General features: G+C 35.5%; 3 protein-coding genes across 5 annotated transcripts; 1 reads left to right on the top strand and 2 right to left on the bottom strand.

Moving 5' to 3' along the window:
* Nucleotides 1-601: 601 nt before the first annotated feature.
* LOC111406522 lies at nucleotides 602-2,917 on the bottom strand. Its single transcript, XM_023035934.1, has 5 exons — nucleotides 2,627-2,917; nucleotides 2,166-2,178; nucleotides 1,321-1,951; nucleotides 1,175-1,271; nucleotides 602-1,117 (listed from the first exon to the last, which is right to left on the bottom strand). Exons 1-5 carry the CDS (start codon nucleotides 2,915-2,917, stop codon nucleotides 602-604), a joined length of 1,548 nt encoding a protein of 515 aa, XP_022891702.1.
* A 6,542-nt stretch (nucleotides 2,918-9,459) lies between these two features.
* Nucleotides 9,460-13,758, top strand: LOC111405473 (proline transporter 2-like). Its single transcript, XM_023034370.1, has 7 exons — nucleotides 9,460-9,840; nucleotides 10,383-10,607; nucleotides 10,697-10,791; nucleotides 11,124-11,313; nucleotides 12,379-12,503; nucleotides 12,805-13,020; nucleotides 13,250-13,758. Exons 1-7 carry the CDS (start codon nucleotides 9,726-9,728, stop codon nucleotides 13,625-13,627), a joined length of 1,344 nt encoding a protein of 447 aa, XP_022890138.1. The 5' UTR covers nucleotides 9,460-9,725; the 3' UTR covers nucleotides 13,628-13,758.
* A 219-nt stretch (nucleotides 13,759-13,977) lies between these two features.
* LOC111405474 (immediate early response 3-interacting protein 1-like) lies at nucleotides 13,978-16,615 on the bottom strand. 3 transcript variants are annotated; one of them, XM_023034372.1, is made up of 3 exons: nucleotides 16,500-16,615; nucleotides 14,808-15,091; nucleotides 13,978-14,197 (listed from the first exon to the last, which is right to left on the bottom strand). In XM_023034372.1, the coding sequence occupies exon 2, from the start codon at nucleotides 15,086-15,088 to the stop codon at nucleotides 14,855-14,857; it is 234 nt and encodes a 77-aa protein (XP_022890140.1). In that variant the 5' UTR covers nucleotides 15,089-15,091; nucleotides 16,500-16,615; the 3' UTR covers nucleotides 13,978-14,197; nucleotides 14,808-14,854. The 3 variants fall into 3 exon arrangements, with proteins under 3 accessions (XP_022890140.1, XP_022890141.1, XP_022890139.1); XM_023034373.1 differs by having other exon boundaries at nucleotides 16,469-16,505; XM_023034371.1 differs by lacking the exon at nucleotides 16,500-16,615 and having other exon boundaries at nucleotides 14,808-15,675.
* Nucleotides 16,616-22,718: the final 6,103 nt, after the last annotated feature.

Here is a 22,718-nt window from a genome sequence, read left to right as displayed (position 1 = left end):
GAGAAGCCTCGACATGGCTGCATCACCCTCCATGGCTGGGATGCGTCGTCACCTCGAATGAGAGGCTCGCGCCCCACCTTTGGGCCACCTCGATTGAACCCCGAGGCTATAGCACATGCCTCCCTTTGGCTGGACTAAATGCCAAGGGAAGAAGCCACCTCACCTTCATTCATTTAAGCCCGAGGCTCAAACAGTTGTTATTTAGTTCGTTTGCTTAAGTTCATTCGCTTATATCCGAAGTTCATTTGCTTATATTCGAGGTTCATTCATTTAAGCCCGAGGCTCAAATAGTTGTTTAAAGTTCATTTGCTTAAGTTCATTTGCTTATGTCCGAAGTGCATTCGCTTATGTCCGAAGTTCATTTGCTTAAGTGCATTCGCTTATGTCTTAAGTGCATTCGCTTATGTCCGAAGTTCATTTGCTTAAGTCCGAGGCTTAAACAGTTCATTTGCTTAAGTAAAGTTATTTTGCTTAAGTCCAAGGCGCGTACACTAGATAAAGAAACAACAATGAATGAAACATGCATTTTATTGATCTTCAACAAGGAATACAAAAGTGGGCCTCAGGCCATTACATTCAAAAAACTGAAAAGAAAACTAATCTAAGCTTGGGTAGATGGGGGAGGTACTTCAGTATTTGGGGCTTCGGCAGCTTGAGCATCGGCATTTGTCTCCCCTACCTCAGCTGTTTCATTACCCTGCACCTCCTCAGCAGGGGTCTGAGGTACCTCATCCATGAATTCAGACCTGAATTGAGTCAGATCCAAATTGGGATACATTTCCTCCGCCCGTTCCATCACCTCAGCATAGGCAAAGCTTCTCCAGTAAGCACTGAAGCTCTTATACTCCTCTGTGTTATGGAAGTTGGCGACGTACTCCTGCACCGCCTGTTTCCTCGCCCGTTGAGCCTCCTCTCTGGCATGGGATGCATCATCCACATACCACTTTATTTGGGTTTCCAAGAAATGATAAGCATCTTGGGCACCCACCAAAGAGAGATTGGCCTTCTCCAAGGCCTTAGCAGTTACTTTCTGGTACTCATTGGAGACCTCCACCTTCTTTGTTAGGGAGGCCACCTCGCATTGTGACTCATGAACCTCCTTCTTCAAAGCCTCAATCTAGGCCAAGACAGACTCAAGCTTGGCCATTTCTTCAAGTTTTTGGGCCCTGGCTACCTCCGCCTCGGCCCTAGCCGCCTTAACCTCCTCTGCAAGGGAGGCCGTCTTCTCCTCCGAAGATCTGGTCCTTGATTGAAAATCACTAAGGGCCTTCCTGCATTCAAGAGCGAGGCCAAAAAGTTCTGACGCTTTGGCTCACCAACGCCCTCGTCAGGTCGGATGCATCGCAGGAGGAGGCATGCAGCTGCCACATGTCAGTCCAGAACCTGTAAAAGTTTTCAATGGCGCTTCGAACCTCCTCTGGAAGAGCTTCCACCAAGGCTGGGGCCAAGGTCTCCTCCCTTCCAACTAGGAAGCTTGGAGACTTCCCCTTTTCCCGAGCAAGCTTTTGTTTAGCTGCCTCCTCCTCGGCAGCCTCGGTAGCTCTCCTCACTGCCTCCTCTTTAGCCGCCTCAGCCTCAGCCTCTCTGACCATTTCTATCTTGATGGCTTTGGAGGCGGATGCGAGCAGCTTCGGCTCGCCTGTGGATTTGGCCTCATGAGACACTGATGTCCTAAATTTCCCGGACGAGCTGGTAACTTGCACCAGCTTCCTCCTCTTCACCTCCTCTGGGACCTTCTCTTTGCTCCGAGGCTCTTTTGGCCTCTCCTGCCTTTGGAAAGCTCCCTCTTCAGGAGCCTTTGGAGTGCTGTCCTTGGAAAGGCATTCCACCTTACCTCGGACCTCCTTGGCCCCACTAGATCCCGACTTCAAGGCCCTAGCCTTGGAGGTGGTGGTGGCCTTCAGAATCGTGGGCATATCCGGAGCTGGGTACTCCTTCCTCTTGAATTTATCTGCAAAAGAACGTCAGGTCAGCACATCAGTATCTAATCAAAAGGACAAGAAAAATTTTTTTACAACTGTGGGAGCCTCGTACCTTTGGATGCCATCAATCCAAAATCCAGGAAATAGCGACTCTTGTCAATCAGATGGTCAAAATGCCGGAGCTTCAGAGGCCTCTTGTAGATGTCCTCTATCACCTCGAACTCCTCCCTGCTGAGCTCGAACCTCGTACTACAATCTGCAATAGAAGCCCCAACAGTTAGAAATTTTCTAAGTGTTCAATTCAGAAGTACAAGCAGGGCTGGGAGACTTACGAGCTTCGTAGTACTGGGTCGGCACTGTGCAAGAAAGGGCCTTGTCCCCCTCCACTGCCTGCCATTTTCCTCGCATCTAGAACCAGGACTCCTTCCACCCCTTAATGGAGGAAGGCAGTCCCATCACAAAGGGTGCGTAAGCCCCCAAAGTGTAATATAATACCACCCCCTGGACTCCTTCCCTATGATCCGGGGCTGGAAAAGAGTCATAAATACATGGAGAGGCATGTCTTCCTCAAGTGACACTTCCTTCCACAGGAAGTATGAGCCGACCAACTGGCTCCACCCATTTGGCAGAACCTGGGCCGACGACAACATAAAATTCCTCAGCACCGCCCTAAAGAAGGGGTGCAGAGGAAGACGCATACCTACCTTAAACAGGTATTCACTGACAGCCACGCATCCGAACCTCGGATAGCAGGCTCGCTCATTTGGTTCGGGAACTAGCATCTCTATGGAGTGGGGGACACTATATCTCTCCCTGATCTCCCCTAACCTCTTCCAATTCATACTTGAAAGCACCCTAGACGCCCCCCACTCCTCAGAATAGTCTACTGGGTCTTCGGTTATGGCATAACTATCAGCCTCGGCATCTTCCCTCTGACTGACCCCATAATCTAACGACGCCACTGTCACCAACTCCCTGCTCGAGGTGGACTCCATCTCACAGAATTAACAACAAAAATAAGGTTTTCCTGCGAATGATACCTAAGGGAGAACACTACAAACAGAGATAGGTCGGGAAATCAAAAAAGGGGCTGCCTTGACGCCGAAAATTTCAGAAATTTGAGAGAGAATCAAATTGCAAAGTTTCAAAAGTCCTAGAAAATGGGATTTTGTCACCTTTTATAGAGGTCCAGGATAAACACTAGCCGTCAGATCGAATCTCAGTCAATCTCAGCCCTTCATTGTAGATCAAATCCGAGGCGTTGAATTCAAACGGTTTTTCAAACCTACGCCTCTGATTCAAGCGTGCCTCCCATGTGCCCCATCCAACGCGTCTGCTTCTAGAAGCTCCAGCTGCCATCATAATTGTATTTTTAATTTGACGGTAGCAGGCACCTTGGAAGTCGTAACGGTTCTACCACTTTTCCTCGAAAACAAGCACAAAACATCAAATCATTGGCACGGCTATCAAGGCACAATCAACCTCGGCTTTTCCTTCAACATTCATGCATCAAACCTCGCAGGTTCGGTCTCCCCAACCATCTCGGCTTCTCGTTCAACATTCACCCATCAAGCCTCGCAGGTTTGGTCCCCCAACCACCTCGGCTTCTTCTTCAACATTCAACCATCAAGCCTCGCAAGTTCGGTATTCCAACCACCTCAGCTTCACCTTCAACATTGAGCCATCAAGCCTCGTAGGTTCGGTTTTTCCAACTACCTCGGCTTCTCCTTCAACATCAACACAGCCTCGGTCTCTTCATCGTTCATCCACGGCAACACATTTCTAATTCCAACTCTGATATAAATATCTACACTTGGACTTTAGGGACTATTATTTGGGGTTCAAAAATTCTTTCAATTTTTACTTCATTAAAGTCCACGCATTACATGAATGACCATACTTGGACTTGGGGGACTATTGTTGTGTGTGGTCATACTTAGCCAATTCACCTGGGCCATTATAGCCCACTCAGGGCGACCTACGTGGCATTCGAGCCGAGGTGGCATAGATTGGCGAGGTGGGTAACGCCGAAGCCCTTCAAGCCGAAATCCACTAACCGAGGCTCCTTTTTACCGAGGCCTGTAAACGTACCGGAGGTCCACATGTCGAAACCCATGAACCGAAGCCATGATGCTGAAGCTAGTTGAAGATAGCTGAAGCCCTCAAGCGGAAGTATCGTGTGAAATGGCCAAAGCCCTGAAGCAGACGCAGGAGCCTCCGAACCATGAAGGAGTGTCCTTTATGTTCACTTTTCCCAAGAGATCGTCTGCATAAAAATCTTATTCGAATGATTGATGGAACGTTTGTCATAAGCATAAAGGTCAAATCTTATCATTAGTATGGAGGCCCTGCATAAAGCAATAAATGCGCAGCAAACTAGCAAGTCAAGCCCCATGCCTAAGATGAGATGTTTGAATTAAAGAGATGAGGCCACGTGCCACTTCATCCAAGGGCTCCCATTCACATGTGTCACTATAAATACTTCCCTTGTGTAACATCAAAAGACTAATGTAAGAATCAATACAAAGAACTATACTTTACTCAACACTCTCTCATTTACTTGCAATACACAAATCGAGTTTATATACACTTACATATACATTTACGAACATCGGTTGGTAATTATTGTACAATCGGATCACGAACAACTCGCCGGATTCCGAATGTCACTGTCCCGCGTCGTTGGGCTACTCCCACGCCCTTAGAATCGCTCATTTTAGACCGTCTACGTGTCTTAGCGTGTTGGACATTCGCCCACGTGTGCGCGGTGGGACCGACATCCGTTGGCAATACTTTTTGGGGTCAACAACAACAACAACAACAACAACAACAACAATAATAATAATAATAATAATAATAATAATAAAATTGATACATTGTAGATTTTTATTTTTTTTCTTTTGCCTTAAAAGGGTCATAGGCCTGGTGGGCAGCCCCTCCAGCCGCCCCGTGTGGCCCAGCCACTATTCTGGTTTGGGCTAGAATGGTCAATGGTTTCTCTAAATTCAAAAAAGACAATTTTTTGTCCAATAAATTTTACTTGATTGCTGTAGGCAAGACCCGACAGAAATTTTGGTGTTCAAGGAATTCAAAGAAAACTAAAACTGAACAAAGTTGTGTGAGTTTGAAAAACTTGACAATTAGACACGAAAGGAGGAAGAAAATAACATTAGTGTGAACAAAAGGGGTTGAATTAAGCCATAAATATGTCTTTTACACGTAATGAGATGAATTTTAAGAAATCAATGACGCATTACTTAGTAAGATTATCATGTTTCTTGCGAGACCATGAAACATATATCTGCACGAAAATACATACACAAATCTTTGGTATTGATAACCTAATACGTGCTATAAAGATATTTCAATACACCTTTAAAATAATTACATCTTAAATTACCTGGTCACGAAGGAGCATCTATCACGTCTATGAAAGGTGGGGAATTATAGTTTCATTTTAAAATTTAATTTCTTGGATGGAATAGTCAAATTTAGGGGCAACCAAATGAAGATGTTAAAAAAGTTGTACGAAACTCATACATTGATAATTTTTTTCACCTATGAAATTTTAAATGGGATTGGACTATCCACGTCCTCCACCCCTACTCAAATATCTTCATAAACTCGTATTCGCAATTTCTCAACGACTTTCATTCAAACAAGGTAATATTTCCTCTCAATCCTCCCCTTAAACAACAATATATGGCCAAACTAGGCCAGGTATTGTTAATAGAGAATACGAGTGGCTTGGTGATGCAAGTCTTTGAGCTAAGAACAACTATTCGTGCTTCTAGCGATAACATCTTTACTTTTTACAGCATTAAGACACTTAGAATATCTTCCCTTTGGCTTTATACATAGATGCTTGTTCACTTTCGCATTATATGCCTACCACATGTGCAAGTGAGATTGTCGACACTACGTTCAAGATGTCGTGATTTGATTGAACGATTTATCACGTCTGCATATAAGACCGTCTCACTAACTTATTTCTCATATAATAGGTATTTTAATAAGAGCCAAGTAATCATTATGTTAAAGTGGACATATATGGCCAAGCATGACTCTTCAAAAGCTCGTCTGACTAGGTCGACTAGTGACACCACTTTTATATCATGTCGACTCATAAAAAGTGTTCTTACAAAAGTATATAGTAAAGTTTGAGTGCATTACCTATTCTTTATCTAAAAAATTTATAAATATCCTTCCAGATGCTCTAGTGGAATGCTTTTAATTATTTCATAATCAAATTTAGTACGAGACACTAGTATATAAATCAGAAGAGGTTAGGAATGGTGGTTATGGAGGCCAATCATTGATCTTTGAGGTCGAAGGGATAGGAATCTGTCATCTTTAATGCTTTCCTTATATTTATTTAATGAAAGGAAAGTTTCAAAATGGCGAATCATCTTTTCCACTGCTTAGAGCATAACGAAGTTTTGGTATCATAGTTGCTTTTGGAGAAAAATAATGATAAAATTATTACAAATTATAAGGCTCAGCGAAAGAGGAAAATTTGCACTATTTATATTTGTATCTAAGAAAAATGACTGGTATACAGAAAAAATTCTTACAGAGGGGTTCACAGAACTACCTGTACACCAATGACTTCTCTGTATTTGAATACCACATGGCACCCAGTTGGTAATAATTTTTATCGAAAGAAATTATTGTTTTCATACATTCGATTTTACATATTATCATATTTATGTCTCAAATATTTTCTATTGAATTCTTATTCTCAAATTAATATAAATTATTCACAATTATGATTTCTATTAGAGTAAAGAGACTCATTTTTTATTATATTTTTAAATAAGCGAAACAAATATTAATACAAAAATGCAATTAAATACTTGATTCTCATTTTAAAGCACGTTGACAATATTTTTTGACCAAAATCATGATTAATGACAAAATTTTCTAGATCAATGAAATGTTAAAAATAAGAATGTGATTAAAAAATTTGAGGATATAAATGTGATAATACATAAATATTGATGACCTTTAATGTAATTAAAATGTGGCGTATTTATAAAAAAAAAATGTGGTGTGAATATAACCACCTTTCATTAATCTAATTTCTTTTATTTTTACCAAAGGTATTAACAAGATGATTTTATATTCATGGCTTGAAATCTATTGAAATATCAGAGTTCGAAAATTCCTAAAAGACTAAAAATATTCACACTACGTCTCATAAGAGAATAACATTTTAATTGCATTAAAAGTTTACAATCTTTACTTATTTTCACACTAATGTCTTCAATGTTTTTAATTACATTCTTTTTTTCAAACCTTCCATTAATTAACATTTTTTTCCTAATGACGGTTCATGTCCAAAAATTTTGTGAAAATATAAAAATGACTTATTTGTCCTTGTATTTTCTGAATAATCAAATATAATAATAAATAATAAGCAAAAAATTAATAATAAATGCTTAATTACTACTGAAAATTTGTCCTTTTTAAAGTACAGTGACAAGATTTGTTAATTAATGAAAATTTGAGAATAAAAACATGATGAAAAATATTAGAAACATATACATGATAATGAATAAAATTTAAGGATCTTTAATACAATTAAAATATGTTAGATTTATAAATAAATGTGGTTTGAATATAATCACCCTTCCTAAATAAATGTTAGCTATTTTTTGGATTATTTTATTCACATGGAGCCCACTCTTCATATGAGCATCTGAAATTCTTCTGTAGGGAGCGTACATGGTATAGAGTATCTATCAAGTGCAATAATATCTTTATAGAGATTAACCCACTATGCCATATGAAACGTGACATAGAGGTTGACAGATTCCTATATGGAAGAAAATGATGTAGTGTTTAAAATAGTTCAATAATAGATTGTCATGTGGCTTGCTACCGATTCTATCATAGAGATCGATGATAGACAATAACTCTCCCTCGTTATGATAATCTCTCCGTCAACTAGGATGATACTATAGTATGATTTTCTTTGCAGTTGCCATGACACTATGCATTATTTTGATTATAACAATAGAGCGAAAAAGCCTTTCAATCACAGCCATTAAAGTTGGAATCTTTTCTTTTCTTTACTTTTTAAATAATCACATTCTTATTCCTGTACAACATTAAATTAAGCCCATTGAGTTACCATATCTCATTTTCAGGAAGTTGACCATGTTTGAATCATTAAAATGAGATTTTTTTATTATTATTTTTTAAATGAGTTTCCAGATAGTGAATTCTTTGAAAATCCATGGTTAAAATGTATGAAATTTTTTTTGAATTTATGCATAAATTTTTTTATCGTGAGAATGTATGAATGAAAATTAATACAAGAAAAACAAAATTTTATTTTAATAAACGTCAAAAAGGGCTAATTCTCATTCTCAAGATTTCTGACATATATGTATAGTGGCATAATAGATATAAGTAACAAAGAAAATAAATTTATAGAAAATGGCCAAACAACATGAATATTTGGGAAAAGTTGCATCTTTGGTCACCAATCTATTATTTGAATAGTAAATTAGTCCCTAACATTTTAAAAAAAGCGTGTCACTTGCTAGCACAATCAATTCTTAAAATATCATGACTTAACAACAACCTCAAAACTTAAGACGGTTCATCCAAAATGAATAAACCTAACGGATAGCTAAAGCGTCTTTTGGCTAGAAAATCTACACAATTGTTAGCCTCTCACGCCCCCCCCCCGGGTTAAAAAATCTTGTAAAATCGTCATGTGATCCTCGTGAGAATGTCTCGTGTTCTAAGTTATATATAAAATCTAGCTTGACATGTGACGTAGGTACTGTCATCACCTTACCTAAAAGCTATAATTTCTTATACTAGTATAATATACCATATGTCACCCAAAATCAAGCTTGAGAATCTCTCCAATAAAGCATGAGGATGCATTATCCACCAACTCAATAGGAATGCTCTAGCATCGACTCAAAGATGAGAGCTCCAACTATTTCACCAATTGACGTAGAGTCGATTACCATTTTTCCCAATTCATAGCACTAATGCAATGACAATATATCGCCCAAAATCAAGCCTACGAATCTAACCCAAGCCCAATATGTCCGGTCCATTTCATTTCAAGTGTGCTTTTATTTACGTTATGAATGTGAGGACGAACTTTTTCCTTTTAAAAAGTCAGAGATCGGCAACTATTTGAAGGATAAATAAGACCAATGGTGCAATTTTCACTAATGTTTTCGTACAAGATATTTTGAAGCAAATTGAGGTCACACACACCTAAGAATTGGCAGCGTTGTAGAAACGTCATCGTATTGTATGAGAAAGCATCCGACGAAATCTAAATAAACGAATCGGCGAGAAGTGCGATCAAACACGGACACGGAATTGTCATTCGTTACACGTTCTCCCTTAAAACACACAATTCAAAATCCCTCGTGTCAAGTACAAAACCGTCGGATCAAATAATTTCAACAGTCGATCATCAAAAATGGTCAAATTGTCAACCCTCTGGGGCCCATTGCATCCTAAGAAGTAAAATAGCAGTTGCCAGTCGATACGCAATTATTGACACTCAATCGATCCCAACGTATAACGAAATTAATGATGGTCCTGGTTCTGACCCTCTGAAATCCCACGACCCAACCACCCACAGTCCGCTTATGAAAATTCTACATTTTTGGTTTTTTAATTTTTTTATTTGTGGGCTGGATTGGTGGTTAATAAATACAGCTAAGGGACAAAGAAGCAGAGCTGGCTTTGCCGAACGTGATATTTGAGGAAGAGCGGGTATTGCTCTTGGGAGGTGGAGAAGAAGTGGCTGTAGAGGTGAATATGGACGGCCGAGGAACAAACGACGTGGTTGGAGGCTCCGGGACACCTAGGGAGGTCCCCTCCGATGATCATTTGGCCGTTGACGTTCCTGAGACAGCCCATCAAATAAGCAGCGGTTTATTCTTCTTTTCCTCCCAATCCCATTTATGAATTCGGATTTATCTTCTTCTTTTCTTCTTTATGGGTGTGATATTGCATGTGTCGGCTTTGGTTATCTTGGTTCGATTTTGTTTATTGTTTTTATTTTTTTTAATGAAAATGCGTTTTCATGTTTGTTTATTATTCTCATTTCATATTGAGAATTGGATTGAATGTTCAGGACAACAAGAGTCAAAAAATGGATATCAGCTTAAATGATTGACAAAGTTTGTAGTTTGACGTTCAAGGGATCCATTAATGTTTTCGGCGGGCGAAAATTTATCGTAGTTTGAAATTGCTCCTTTGAATGTCCTCCTTCCACTATTTAGTCTTATGCTTTATAGACGTCGAATTTCCCTATTATATGTGGCTTACAATTTGGTGATTACTACAATGGACAACATTTCAATAGTTTTTTTTGCCTCTTTGAGCTTCAGAATCAGTTTTTGGTAGCTCGACTGATGTGGAAATTGGAATTATAGTAATTGCACTTATCTGTACCTATTTTGCTTGATGTAGATTCATGGTTTCAAGTGGGATTTGTTCTGACCACCGGTATCAACAGTGCTTATGTGCTGGGATACTCTGGTACTGTCATGGTACCACTGGGTTGGATAGGAGGCGTTGTTGGTTTGATTTTAGCAACAGCCATATCTTTATATGCAAATACTCTCGTGGCAAAGCTTCACGAATTTGGAGGAAAGAGGCATATCAGATACAGAGATCTTGCAGGATTTATATATGGTATGAGCAAAATGACGTTCCTCAGTATAATGTATATCGCAGCATCGCTGTTTCTTGCATCTAAGAACAGTGAGGTTTTGCATTTGTAGGTGGCAAAGCTTATTCTCTTACATGGGGACTGCAATATGCGAATCTCTTCATGATAAATGTTGGATACATTATTTTAGCTGGTCAGGCTCTTAAGGTAAAATTATCTTTGTTGTTCTCCCCTTGATTTAAGTATCAATGTGAAATTGGATAAAATTTGTCCATTATTTCTTAAAATGTAGTGCCCAGGTAGACAATTGAAGCACTCTTTAGGTTTCTGCCAACCGCTGAAAAACATTTGCATTAGACCATATGGCACAATATGCAGAATTTGAACTTCTTTTTCTTAATTAATACTTTTGTCCTTTGTCTAATTCAACTTGCCAAACACGCCATCTAAATTTTGAAGCGTTCTAACTAGTGGGTTAAGATGACAAGAATCCTAAAGATTAAAGCTAATATCCTGAATCTGTTTGACATTATATGCAGGCCATTTATGTTCTCTTCAGAGATGATAATCAAATGAAGCTCCCATACTTTATTGCAATAGCTGGAGTTGCATGTGCCCTTTTTGCCATTGGTATACCCCATTTGTCAGCGCTAGGGATTTGGCTTGGATTTTCAACATTCTTCAGTCTAGTGTATATTGTTATAGGATTTGCGCTCTCTCTTAAAGATGGTATGGTTTCTCTCTGTTACCAAGTTTTAATATCTCACAAGATGTCAAATGTTGATGTAAATGCTTTTCCCTCTGTTTATTCCAAGTTCTTTATCTTTCTGGTACATTTTATGTCCTTGCTTAGATTTATTTTGACAAGGAAAATGTTGAATATCTTACAAATAAGGAGTGCCATGTTTTATGGACAAATAAGATTCTTACTTTGGTACCTTTTTGCTGAATATGGAAACAACCTAACTGCATCTATGATAAGTTTTCCCTTCTCAAACCAACACTTATAGCGACATTTGCGTTTCAATATCTTAATTTTTTCTGAGCTTTGTTTTCCAAAATACTTCTGAGATATTGCATCTGATATAAGCGACGGCTATATGCAGGATTTAGTGTCAGCAAGTTGGTGTATGCTGCAATTCAGAATTTAGGTTTTTTCGGTAGCATGTTGCAGATTTTATATTTCAGCCTGAGCAATTTTTCCATTAGACTAGGCAAATAAAAGGCCAGGCACTTTCGAGTGTCTGGATAATAGAATATGTTCGAAACTAGAAATTCAGATAAATCAGTACAATGCATTTATCCTGCTGAAGGTCAATGCTAAATAAGTTGACATGTCATATATTTTCAAGTGAAGTATACATTAATAGACCACATGGGTCTCAAATCTTAGAGGTGTAATTTCCATTTCTGAGAAGTTTGATATGCTAATTGATTTGAAGATGCCCTTATGCATCATGACTTTCGGTCACTTTCTTAAAATGCTCTTGCTCTATCTACTAGTGCTTCTCTCCTGTCGCTTCTCTGTTTGAGTCCTAATGGGTATGTTTGATCTGCATTACTGGACAAAACTGGTATGGTGGACAAGATTTTAATTTTTATTTTCTTCCTTAAAACTATCAAGTATTTTCTGGTTTGCCTTACCAATGCTAGAATAATGGTACTTGCATATATTTGATCCCTTAACTTCCAACCATGAGAATCTAGAAAAGCTTGAGTGTTGCTGCTTCATTTCTCTGTCTATATTGTTTAGAGAAGTTTCTTATGCTTGATGTTCTTATAATATATATATAGGGATTGAAGCTCCTCCCAGAGACTACGACATTCCAGGATCAACAATTGGCAAGATTTTTACAACCATAGGTGCATCTGCAAACCTTGTTTTTGCATTCAATACTGGAATGCTCCCGGAGATACAGGTGACAAATATCATGCCTCTGCAGCCTCTTTGAATTTGGAAACAACAATTTATGGCAAATCATAAATAATCTCAAGAATCGTCTCTGTACTGTTAAAACACAGCTATTACCTTTTTTGTCTCCTTTGGAGATAGCTAAGTAACAGTGTCAATATCTTTCGGGAGGAGGTTGGCTCCTCTTTTTTGAAAAGGAGGGTACCTAAAGAAAAAGATTCCTCCTCCGGGACATCTTAGGCTATTGTTTTTGGAGTATATGTTGCTTGAATGTGACACTCACAAACGAATTATTCTTCTTGCAACAGGCAACAGTGAGACAACCTGTAGTTAAGAACATGATGAAAGCTCTTTACTTTCAGTTCACATTGGGAGTTCTGCCATTGTATGCTGTTACCTTCATGGGATACTGGGCTTATGGAGTCAACACATCAACCTATTTGCTGAACAGTGTCAATGGTCCTGTCTGGGTGAAGACTTTCGCTAATGTTACAGCTTTCCTACAGACAATTATTGCTTTGCATGTAATTAATTATCCTTGTCCTTCTCTTAATCATTTTTTTTTAAAATTTACTGTTTGGAAAGATGCACAAGATTTGACTGGTATGCTGTTTGCTAATGTTCCTTTGGTCATCATGTTATATGCTATGAGCACGTGTTTGGAATGGAAGATTTTTACTCATTTTCTTTAATACTGTCCATTTACCAAATAACCCTTTATCGTACTAACCGAAGAAGCATTGTTTGTTTTAGATATTTGCTAGCCCGATGTACGAGTATTTGGACACCAAGTATGGAATCAAAGGAAATGCTTTGGCTCTCCGCAACTTGTCATTCCGAATTGTAGTGAGGGGCGGTTACATCGCCATCACAACATTCGTCTCTGCTTTGCTGCCGTTTCTGGGAGATTTCATGAGCCTTACCGGTGCTATCAGCACATTCCCACTTACATTCATACTTGCGAACCACATGTACCTTGTTGCTAAGGGAAACAAATTGACTTCCATACAGAAGAGTTGGCATTGGCTTAATGTCTGCTTCTTTGGTTGCATGTCTCTAGCAGCGGCAGTTGCTGCGTTGAGGCTCATCGCTGTAGATTCTAAAAATTATGACGTTTTTGCTGATTTATAATTATTTTCTATTTGTTGGAAGGGAATTTTAATCCATTTGTTGCAAGTCTGATTGCAATATTTGCTCTTAATCAGGCTGTATTTATGGTCAAGGTTTTCATTTATAATTAATGTGATATTTTAGTTTGTTCATTTCTCTCTATGATTTTTATTGATCAACAATCACAAGTTACCTATCCCATGTTTTTATTGGTAAGTAATATCCTTTTCTTTTGCCACACAAAATAAGAAGGATTTAGCCTCCCTTTATACATCAATTCAATCTCAAACATGCTGTTTTCGCGAACATTGTTCCCTCCATCGAGAAAGGCGAACACAATAAAATTTTGAATATAGTGAAAATAACAGAAATGATCGAGGGAATAAAATCTGCCATAAGATAATCAACATGGTATACAACCATATGGATACTACTACCACTTGGTGTATAAATACTAAAATGAACAAAGGATATATTAGTGATAAAACATGTTATTTTCAAAGGAAAAAAAGGTTCCACTTCTCCAGACAAACACCTTTTTCCACACTTTCATTAACTGAATCTTCTAAATCCGCTATCTTTTCAACTGACCTGGAACAAAAGAAGATGTAGCATCAGATTCTCAGCTACTAGCATATCAAGTAAACAGCATTATATAATATCGGAACAGATGTAAAACTAATCTGGGTTATGTATCGATGTAAAATGGGAAGACAACCAAAAAAATAAATAAAAATTTCAAGTTTTTATTTTAATAATTTCTACTTATTGCTTGTGCTTCACTTGTTTATGCATGAAGGTTAATTTTGCTGTATACAGGCTTGGCTCCGACAAGTTACTGGCACCAGCTCATCAAAAATTCACATTGACGCTGGCCTAAAAGAAGAATCTATCTATGTTTAGGTTTCTGAATACATTCTTCTAAGCCGACAAATATAATAATGGAATTCTAGGATGTCGCATTGCATTTGATGCTATGATGTTATGGCAAGCTGGGCGAGCATCAGCTTTAGAATCCAGACAAAAGAAAAAACAGTGTGTAGCTTAAATCCACTTCATAGTAAAAGTATAGTTTCTTGTGAGGAATAAATACATTACTTCCTTCATGAAAAGGAAAGACTCCTGCATCCATTAAATATTCTAACTATTAAGCAAATCCAAAAAGACGTGGAAAATACTGTGAACTACAAATAAAAAGTACCTGATAAGCAAAACAAATCCTCTGACAACTAATCATACCGGGGTACATCAGCCAGAAAACAGCTTCACAACAATGCAGAGCAAATTGAGAAGTATAAGAGGAACTCTTAAATACTGGGTTGCATATATAAGACCAATAATTTGCCCCTTTAACGATTTTCTCCTAACACCAGAATATTCCTGGAAGCTCCATCCCCTAGGGGCAAGAAGACGGTCTTCATTTAATATAGCCAGTGCATTTGCAAGAAGCAGGCAGCCCTCCAGCAGCGTCCACAAACCCATTTCCTGCATCATATACTGATTTAGTATATCTTTCCTCTCCAAAATCCATTCTTAGTTACAACAAACTAAGTATTTTTTAACAATAAATTTAAGGTCACCAGGCCCGCTAAATAATCCTTTTCTGCCATTCCATTCGATTCATTGATAGATCTTGCAAAAGATTCAAAGCATCTAATCCTTGGCAACTACCATAGACCATGTTATTTTGTTCTCTCCCTCCTCCTGACATACTCTACCTAAATCACGTCACTCGTATGAATCCCTATGCAAAACAGGTCACAACAAACTAAATTGTCGTTCTACTATCCTCAGTCACACACCCATGTGTTGGCATATATTTTGATTTCTTATCTTTACCATTTGAGTAAAATGACACATCCATCTTAGCATCCTCATTTTCCTTACATTTATCCTATGGACATTCATTCAAGAACTCAACAACCAGTAAGAAAGACTTCTAATTTAACGACGATAAATTTGTTTAACAAAAAGAAGAGCACGTGAGGAAGACCAAGCACCATATTTCACAAGGTAACAAAAATAATACGGGAGGATGTGGAGAATGATTCTCAAGTTATCCGTACAAAGAATTTCATAACTGACTTTCTGATACTTATGGATGATATGTTCATGCTCTATTTGAAGGTATGCTAAAGATGTTGGCCACAATGGCCCACACAGAAGATTAAGAATGTAAATCTTAGGCATAAAAACGTTCATTTGTGTACATCGTTTACAGCAACAGAAACATTCATTATTTGAAGATTTCTTCCTGAGGCAAAGCAAAGGCCAAGTTAATGCAAGAATATTACATTCTCCAATTGGAAAAAAAAGGTGATATTTCACCACCAATTCACCATCAACCAATTGGAAACAAATTGATATTTCAGTCTATTCTTCTTCTTTTTTTCTTTTTTCTTTTTTCTGCAAAGGCCAAGTTAATGCAAGAATAGCACATTCTCCAATTGGAAAAAAAGTGATATTTCATGACCAATTCACCATCAACCAATTGGAAACAAATTGATATTTCAGTCTCTTTTTTTTCATGCACAAATTAAACACGATAAAAACAAATTCACCCGCGTTTACTTAAATAAAAATATATGAGAAGTGCGTAATTCTGCACAATAATTCCACCCCCGAGAGATTAAAAGAAATCCGCCTAATTAAACCTATAAAATGAGCAAAACCCATCACGATAACATAACTATTTGTTAAAGATTCAACATATAAAACAACAGAGTCTACACGGCGAGCGAGGTTTTAAACATTGCGATCTGCGGTATTCCGAACATACAAAAAAAGAAGGGGTGATGAATTAACAGAACAAACTAAACTGTGAATCATCTCATAAAATCTTTGAACGAGATTAAAACTTACAAAATATATTATCGATATACTAATCACTTACCTTGAAATTTTAGGGAAAGTAGAAAATTGTAACGACTAGAACAGATCCGAGATGGTTTCCCCCTTTTGTCCGGGTCGGGTCACCCTCTGGATCTTAAGTTTAAAAGGAAGATTTTTCTATGGAAAAATTACGTATCTAAGAAATTAATTATGGCACATTTCAAAAATAAGAAATCAAGTTTCAAATTTTTAAAATCAGATTTTTATTAAAAATTATTCATAATTTAATTAGTTAATTAATTATTTTATTAATTAAATATATTTAGGTCACGGATCTATACAATTTGATCACAAATTAACAATATAATTAGTTACTTATTATTTTTTGGTCACAAATTAAAAATTTTATGTCACAAATATTTTTACGATCACAATTCAAAAATTTTGCAAGTCACAATTTGTTTATTGGTCACAAATCCAAAAATAATTAGTCACGAATTAATTTTGAGTTACGACTTATCATATTATTGGTCACAACTTATTTTTCGATCACAAACACAAATTTTATAGGTCACATATTATTTTTCGATCACGAATCAAAAATTTTATAGGTCATAGATTAATTTTTCGATCACAATTCAATAAATTATAAGTCACAAACACAAATTTTATAGGTCACGTATTATTTTTCAATCACGAATCAAAAATTTTATAGGTCACAGATACTATTATTGGTCACAAATTCAAAATTCTATAGGTCACAAATTATTGGTCGGTCACAGATCAAAAATTTCATAGGTCGCAATTCATTGATCGGTCACAAATCAAAAATTTTATTGGTCACAAATCAAAAATTTCATAGGTCACAATTCATTGATTGGTCACAAAATCAAATTTTTTATTGGCCACATTTAATTTGCTAGTCACAAATCAATAATTTCATAGGTCACAATTCATTGATCGTTCACAAAATCAAATTTTTTACGGTCACAAATCAAAAATTTCATAAGTCACAATTCATTGATTGATTACAAAATCAAAATTTTTATTGGTCACAACTTAATAAATTATGGTCACAATTGCATTTTTTAGGTTACATGTTATTATTAGACACAAATTACTGGTCACAAACACTACCTACATCCCATCTACCCCGACCACCACCCACCACGACAACCGTCACAGTAACCACACCACCACCACACGCCAAACTTCGAAACCAACAACCTCCACTGTCGCCAACCACTGCCACCAAACACACCAACAATGCTCAATTCACAACCTCACCAACACTACCCAAGCGTAATTTTTCAGCTAGTTCCACCCACCAGAACCATCACCACCTCAACACATCATAGAACACCAACATGCCACAATCACCACGACCAACATCGTTGATCATCACCGCCAACACCAAAATATGTAAGCAGCCGCCACCACCACCCAAATATCACCAAAAAATACCACAGACAACAACTCAATCCAAAGCCATTTCCACCTCCACCACCACAGCGAACATCACCACCACCGTAGCCACTACCACCACCACATGATCGTAGCCACCACCACAACCCACAACACAGCAATAAATCACGGTCTCATCTCAAAAGATCTCCTCCTCTTCTTGCAGATCTTACAGATCTGCTTCACGAATCACGAGGTACATCACGGCACCACCACCACTTCCCCATCACGGCAAACCAGCTATAGAACTCTACAAAGTCACCACACCACAACAACAAATCCACCACAGCACCATAGCCATTACAACTGTCACAGTCGATCCATAGCTATAACCATCGGTGACGGCGACAGATCGCTGTGATGCACGGTGGTGTATTCCAGATCACTGCCGAAGTAGATGAGCCAATAGATCTCTGCTAGTCGCTGATGGGAACGCCGCGCCGTGCCTCAACTCCACCGATTAGAAGGGTGGTCGCGCCTCCGACGCCGAAATTGTGCTTCCGGGAAAGGTTGAGAGAGAGAAGGAGACGGCGATTTTCTTTTTAATCAGGGAGGCGACGGGTGTTTTAGGGTAGAATGGAGAAATGTGAGAGAGAGTTAGGGTTTGTGAGTAATGATATTTATTTTATAGAAATATTAATTAAAATAAAATTTCTGATTTTTGAATTGTTAAACTTGCCATCTAATTTTAGAATGTTGGATTTTTAATGTATGGTTGGTTTTGTGTAATTTCCACTTTTTCTATTTGGTCGGGTTTTATTCCTTTTTAATTTATTTATAGAAAAGTTATTGTAATATATATTCCGATCTTTTAAATTATTTTTATCTTATGTTTATTCTATTCTGAATTTTAGCATATAGGTCCATTAACTCCATTCTATGATCTAATATATTGGAATATTCTTCAACATATTGTTCATATTTTTTATTAAGTATATTATATTCTTCAGAAGATATATTTATATTTTTTATTTCTTCTAATATTCTTTCTAATAAATTATCTAATTCTTTAATTGTATATCCTGGCATTCAATCATAAATAATCCCTATAATTCTCTAAGATCTTAAAAAGATTCGTTCTAATTTTAGTAAAAATTAATAGTCTTGCCTTAGTTCTGATCTGGACCTTTATTCTTATAATTAAGTGACATTCGAGCTCTGAATATGTAAACTGCTTCCTTCAACAGCCTCTTGCCTTCACGGAATCTTTACTATTTCAACTTCTTACTCTCATTATATCATTTATAAAGAATAAATTTCTAAACTTTAATTAAAGAAAAGCTCTATTTTTGTTAAAATAAGGAAAAAACTTTCTATTAGATCCTCCAATAATTTATGGGAATAAAGACTTAGAAACTCATATTGATAACAAAATATTGGAATTTTATTTCTATAAAAATTTGTACAAGACTTCTATTTGGTACAAAAGGGTTTCCAAAAAAACTGATTTTGAACTAAAGATAACTTGAGAATAGATATTGGTTCTTCACTACTAATCGAGATATCTCCTTCCTTCCATAATACCTCTATTTATACATACATATGGAGCTTCATTATTAATCTATTTACATCATTGCGTACATCAACAATATCATAAGGCACGCTTATCTTTCTATTATTGTCCTTCTTGGATCTACATCTTCATATGCAGCTTCTGCTTTTTATTAAAGAGGCATCTTCCTTTCTATTATTGTCCTTTTATCTCTGTGTCTTTACATGCAGCTGGGACAAGCTCTTAGCTGGCAAGATTCCTCTATAGTGGTAAGACATCTTGAAAATTGATGTATGTCGAATTTTATGATGTAATCCTTCAAGATTTCTGATTTTTCATATCCTCTATTTGTAACTAACATTTAATTTTCATATTGACATAAACATGAGAATTTTTTATCATATAAATTTTTGACAATATTGTATATAGCTTTGATTCCAAATGCTCTTCTATACTTGATCCATGACTTTGTTACCAATGGAACTTTTCGATCATTCTCCATAACATCTATTTGGAAATTGGCTGCACATACCCAATTGATATTAATGTTCAATTGAGCAATAAATAATTTCATTATATTCAGGGCTTATTGAATAAAATTTTAGATATATTATTCGTCTTTTGGTAAATTTTGATACTACTTTTATGAACATATCATCAAATTTTGATATTTCAATCGAATTCTTTCTTGGATATATTAAATCTAGAAATTCATAGTCTGCAATTATCTTTATGAATGAAGGGTCTCCTCCTTCCATGGCTGTCACTCTAGGATAAACATTATTTCCTGGAGAGATGAAATATGAATCACTTATTTTTATTTCATGTACAATTCTGACTATTTTGACATATCATTCTTCTTTTGGATCTAAAAGGATCATATCATCTTGATCTATGATACTGATAGTTTTGGAATCATTTTTATTTTTATGTATCATCACTTTTTTAGTTGATGTTATTGGAATCGAATATCCCCTTTTATCGGTTGGTATAATGTCACGTCTGGGTCCACTGATACTTTTCAAACAGTATATCTTTTAACTGTGCTGCAATAGCATCAACTTAATTTTTAAGTTCTATGGTTTCTTTATATTGCTTAGTAGTAATATTTGACAATACTTTTATATTTAAGTTGAACATCTCTGAGATCTGTGTTGCTCCAGTATCTATGTCTTCTTTTATTTAAGAAAATCTATTCTTTTATGTATATGTAAGATAGATTGATATAAATTCATGACCTTGGCTTCATCCATCAACAAATTCAATATTTTTGCCAAGAAAATCTGCAAGAAAATTATTGGCTCCTTTAATATGAATTATATCAAAATTATAAATGCTAAATAAACTTGCCATCTATAGAGCCTTCTGTATTGAGATTCTAATAGTAGTTTATTCCTGACTAATTCTGCAACTTGAGAATTATCAGTTTCAACAGTAATTTTTTTGGATAATAAAAATAATGAGAACTTTTTTATTCTTTTAATAATTGCTAATAATTCTTTTTCATGAGTGGTATAATTTATTTCTACTGGTTAAAGGTTCCACTTGAATATCTACAAATCTCATTTAGATCTGTTTTTAATATTGCTGCTCAGTATTTATTTGAGGCATCAGTATTAACAATCAAATTATCTTTTTCATCTGGTAATCTTAATTTTGATAAATTTTTATTTTCTTCTTTTAATGATTTAACTATTTCTGTATATTCTCCATTCCATCATTTAGTATTTATTTTTCTAAGTAAAATTTGTATTTTATGCGTTTTCTTATAAATATTTTCAATAAATCCTTCTACATAATTTAAACATCCCAATAATTTTTTATTTGTTCTTTGGATTTTAGTTTAGTTGGAAAACTTTCTAATTTTTTAGATATATGAGTTTGCAATTTTATTCATCTTTTATCTATTGATAATTCAAGAAAATTCATTTATTGTATTTTCTATTATAGATTTCTTTTTAGAAAATACAATTCAATCTTTTTTACATTCATCTATGAATTAGATTAAATGATTTCTATGTTCTTCTTTACTATTAGAACATATTAGTATGTCATTTATATAAATAATTAGAAATTCATTAAATTTTTTAAATATGTTATCCATTTTTCTTTGATATATTTGTGATACATTTTTTAAATCAAATAACATTACTAACCATTCATACTTCTCTTGAGGTGTACTAAATACAGCATATTGTATACTATTTTTTTCCATTTTTACTTGCCAAAATCCATTCATATTTCCTTTGAGGTATACTGAATACAGTATATTGTGTACTATTTTCTTCCATTTTTACTTGTCAAAATCCTGATTTACAATCAAATTTATAATAATATTATTTTTCTTTTGCAAGATTTATTAAAACTTCTTTATTTGGTACAAAATATCCATCAAATTTAGTATATTTATTTAATTCTTTATAATTTATAATCATCCTAACTTTTCCTCTAATCTGTTCAAAATATTTCATAACCATAAAAGCTAGACTACTATGAGATCCATTACTAGGTCTAATAAGTTTCTGTTCTAATAATTCTTTTGTTTGATTTTCGAATTCTTTCGTATCTTCTATAGTGTACATCATTGGTTCGACTCTTATTATAACATTTTTTATTAATTCTATTTTGATTTTAGGGTGATGTGGTTTCCAAAATAATAATTGATTTTCTCCATAAACTTTTTCTAATTGTTCAATAATTTTTTCTATACTCATTTCTATTCATGTTTTTATGATTTTTTTATATAATATTTTTTTATTTTTTATTTCATTATATATGATTGGTTTTTTCTCCCATTTATCATAACGCTGGGCTGGCTGAATTCTATAATATCTAAATTCTCTTGAAATTTTTAATAAGTGTGAGTTAGGTGTTTGTAACATTATCATATAATTATTTTGTTTATAATATTAAAATTGATGTATAAAGTCATTTCCTAACAATATATCACACTCTAATTCATCATATTTATATATTTTATTTATTGTAACTTGTTTACTTCCAAGAATTATATTAACTTTATCAGTACTATTAATTATTTGAGTGTTTTCTCCTGTGACTCCAGTTATTTTTATATTACTATCATTATTCCATGATTTTATCAAAAAACTTTTAAAATTTGTTATATCACTTTCTATGTCTATTAAAGCAAAGGTTGTTATGTTTGTCTCTATAATAATAACTTGTATATATACGGCTCATGGAAAACTTATATGATTGTTTATTTAATTCTTTTTGCATAATATAATTTGTCCATTATGAATTATGTTCCTTCTCTTTTTATACTATAATTTTCTAATCTATTCAGAAAAATCATTCCTAAAA

The sequence above is a fragment of the Olea europaea genome, chromosome 12 (assembly GCF_002742605.1).
Source record: "Olea europaea var. sylvestris chromosome 12, O_europaea_v1, whole genome shotgun sequence".
Classification (NCBI taxonomy): Eukaryota; Viridiplantae; Streptophyta; class Magnoliopsida; order Lamiales; family Oleaceae; genus Olea; species Olea europaea.
Note: the sequence above shows the minus strand (reverse complement) of the source record. Positions and strands in the feature narration are given on the sequence as shown.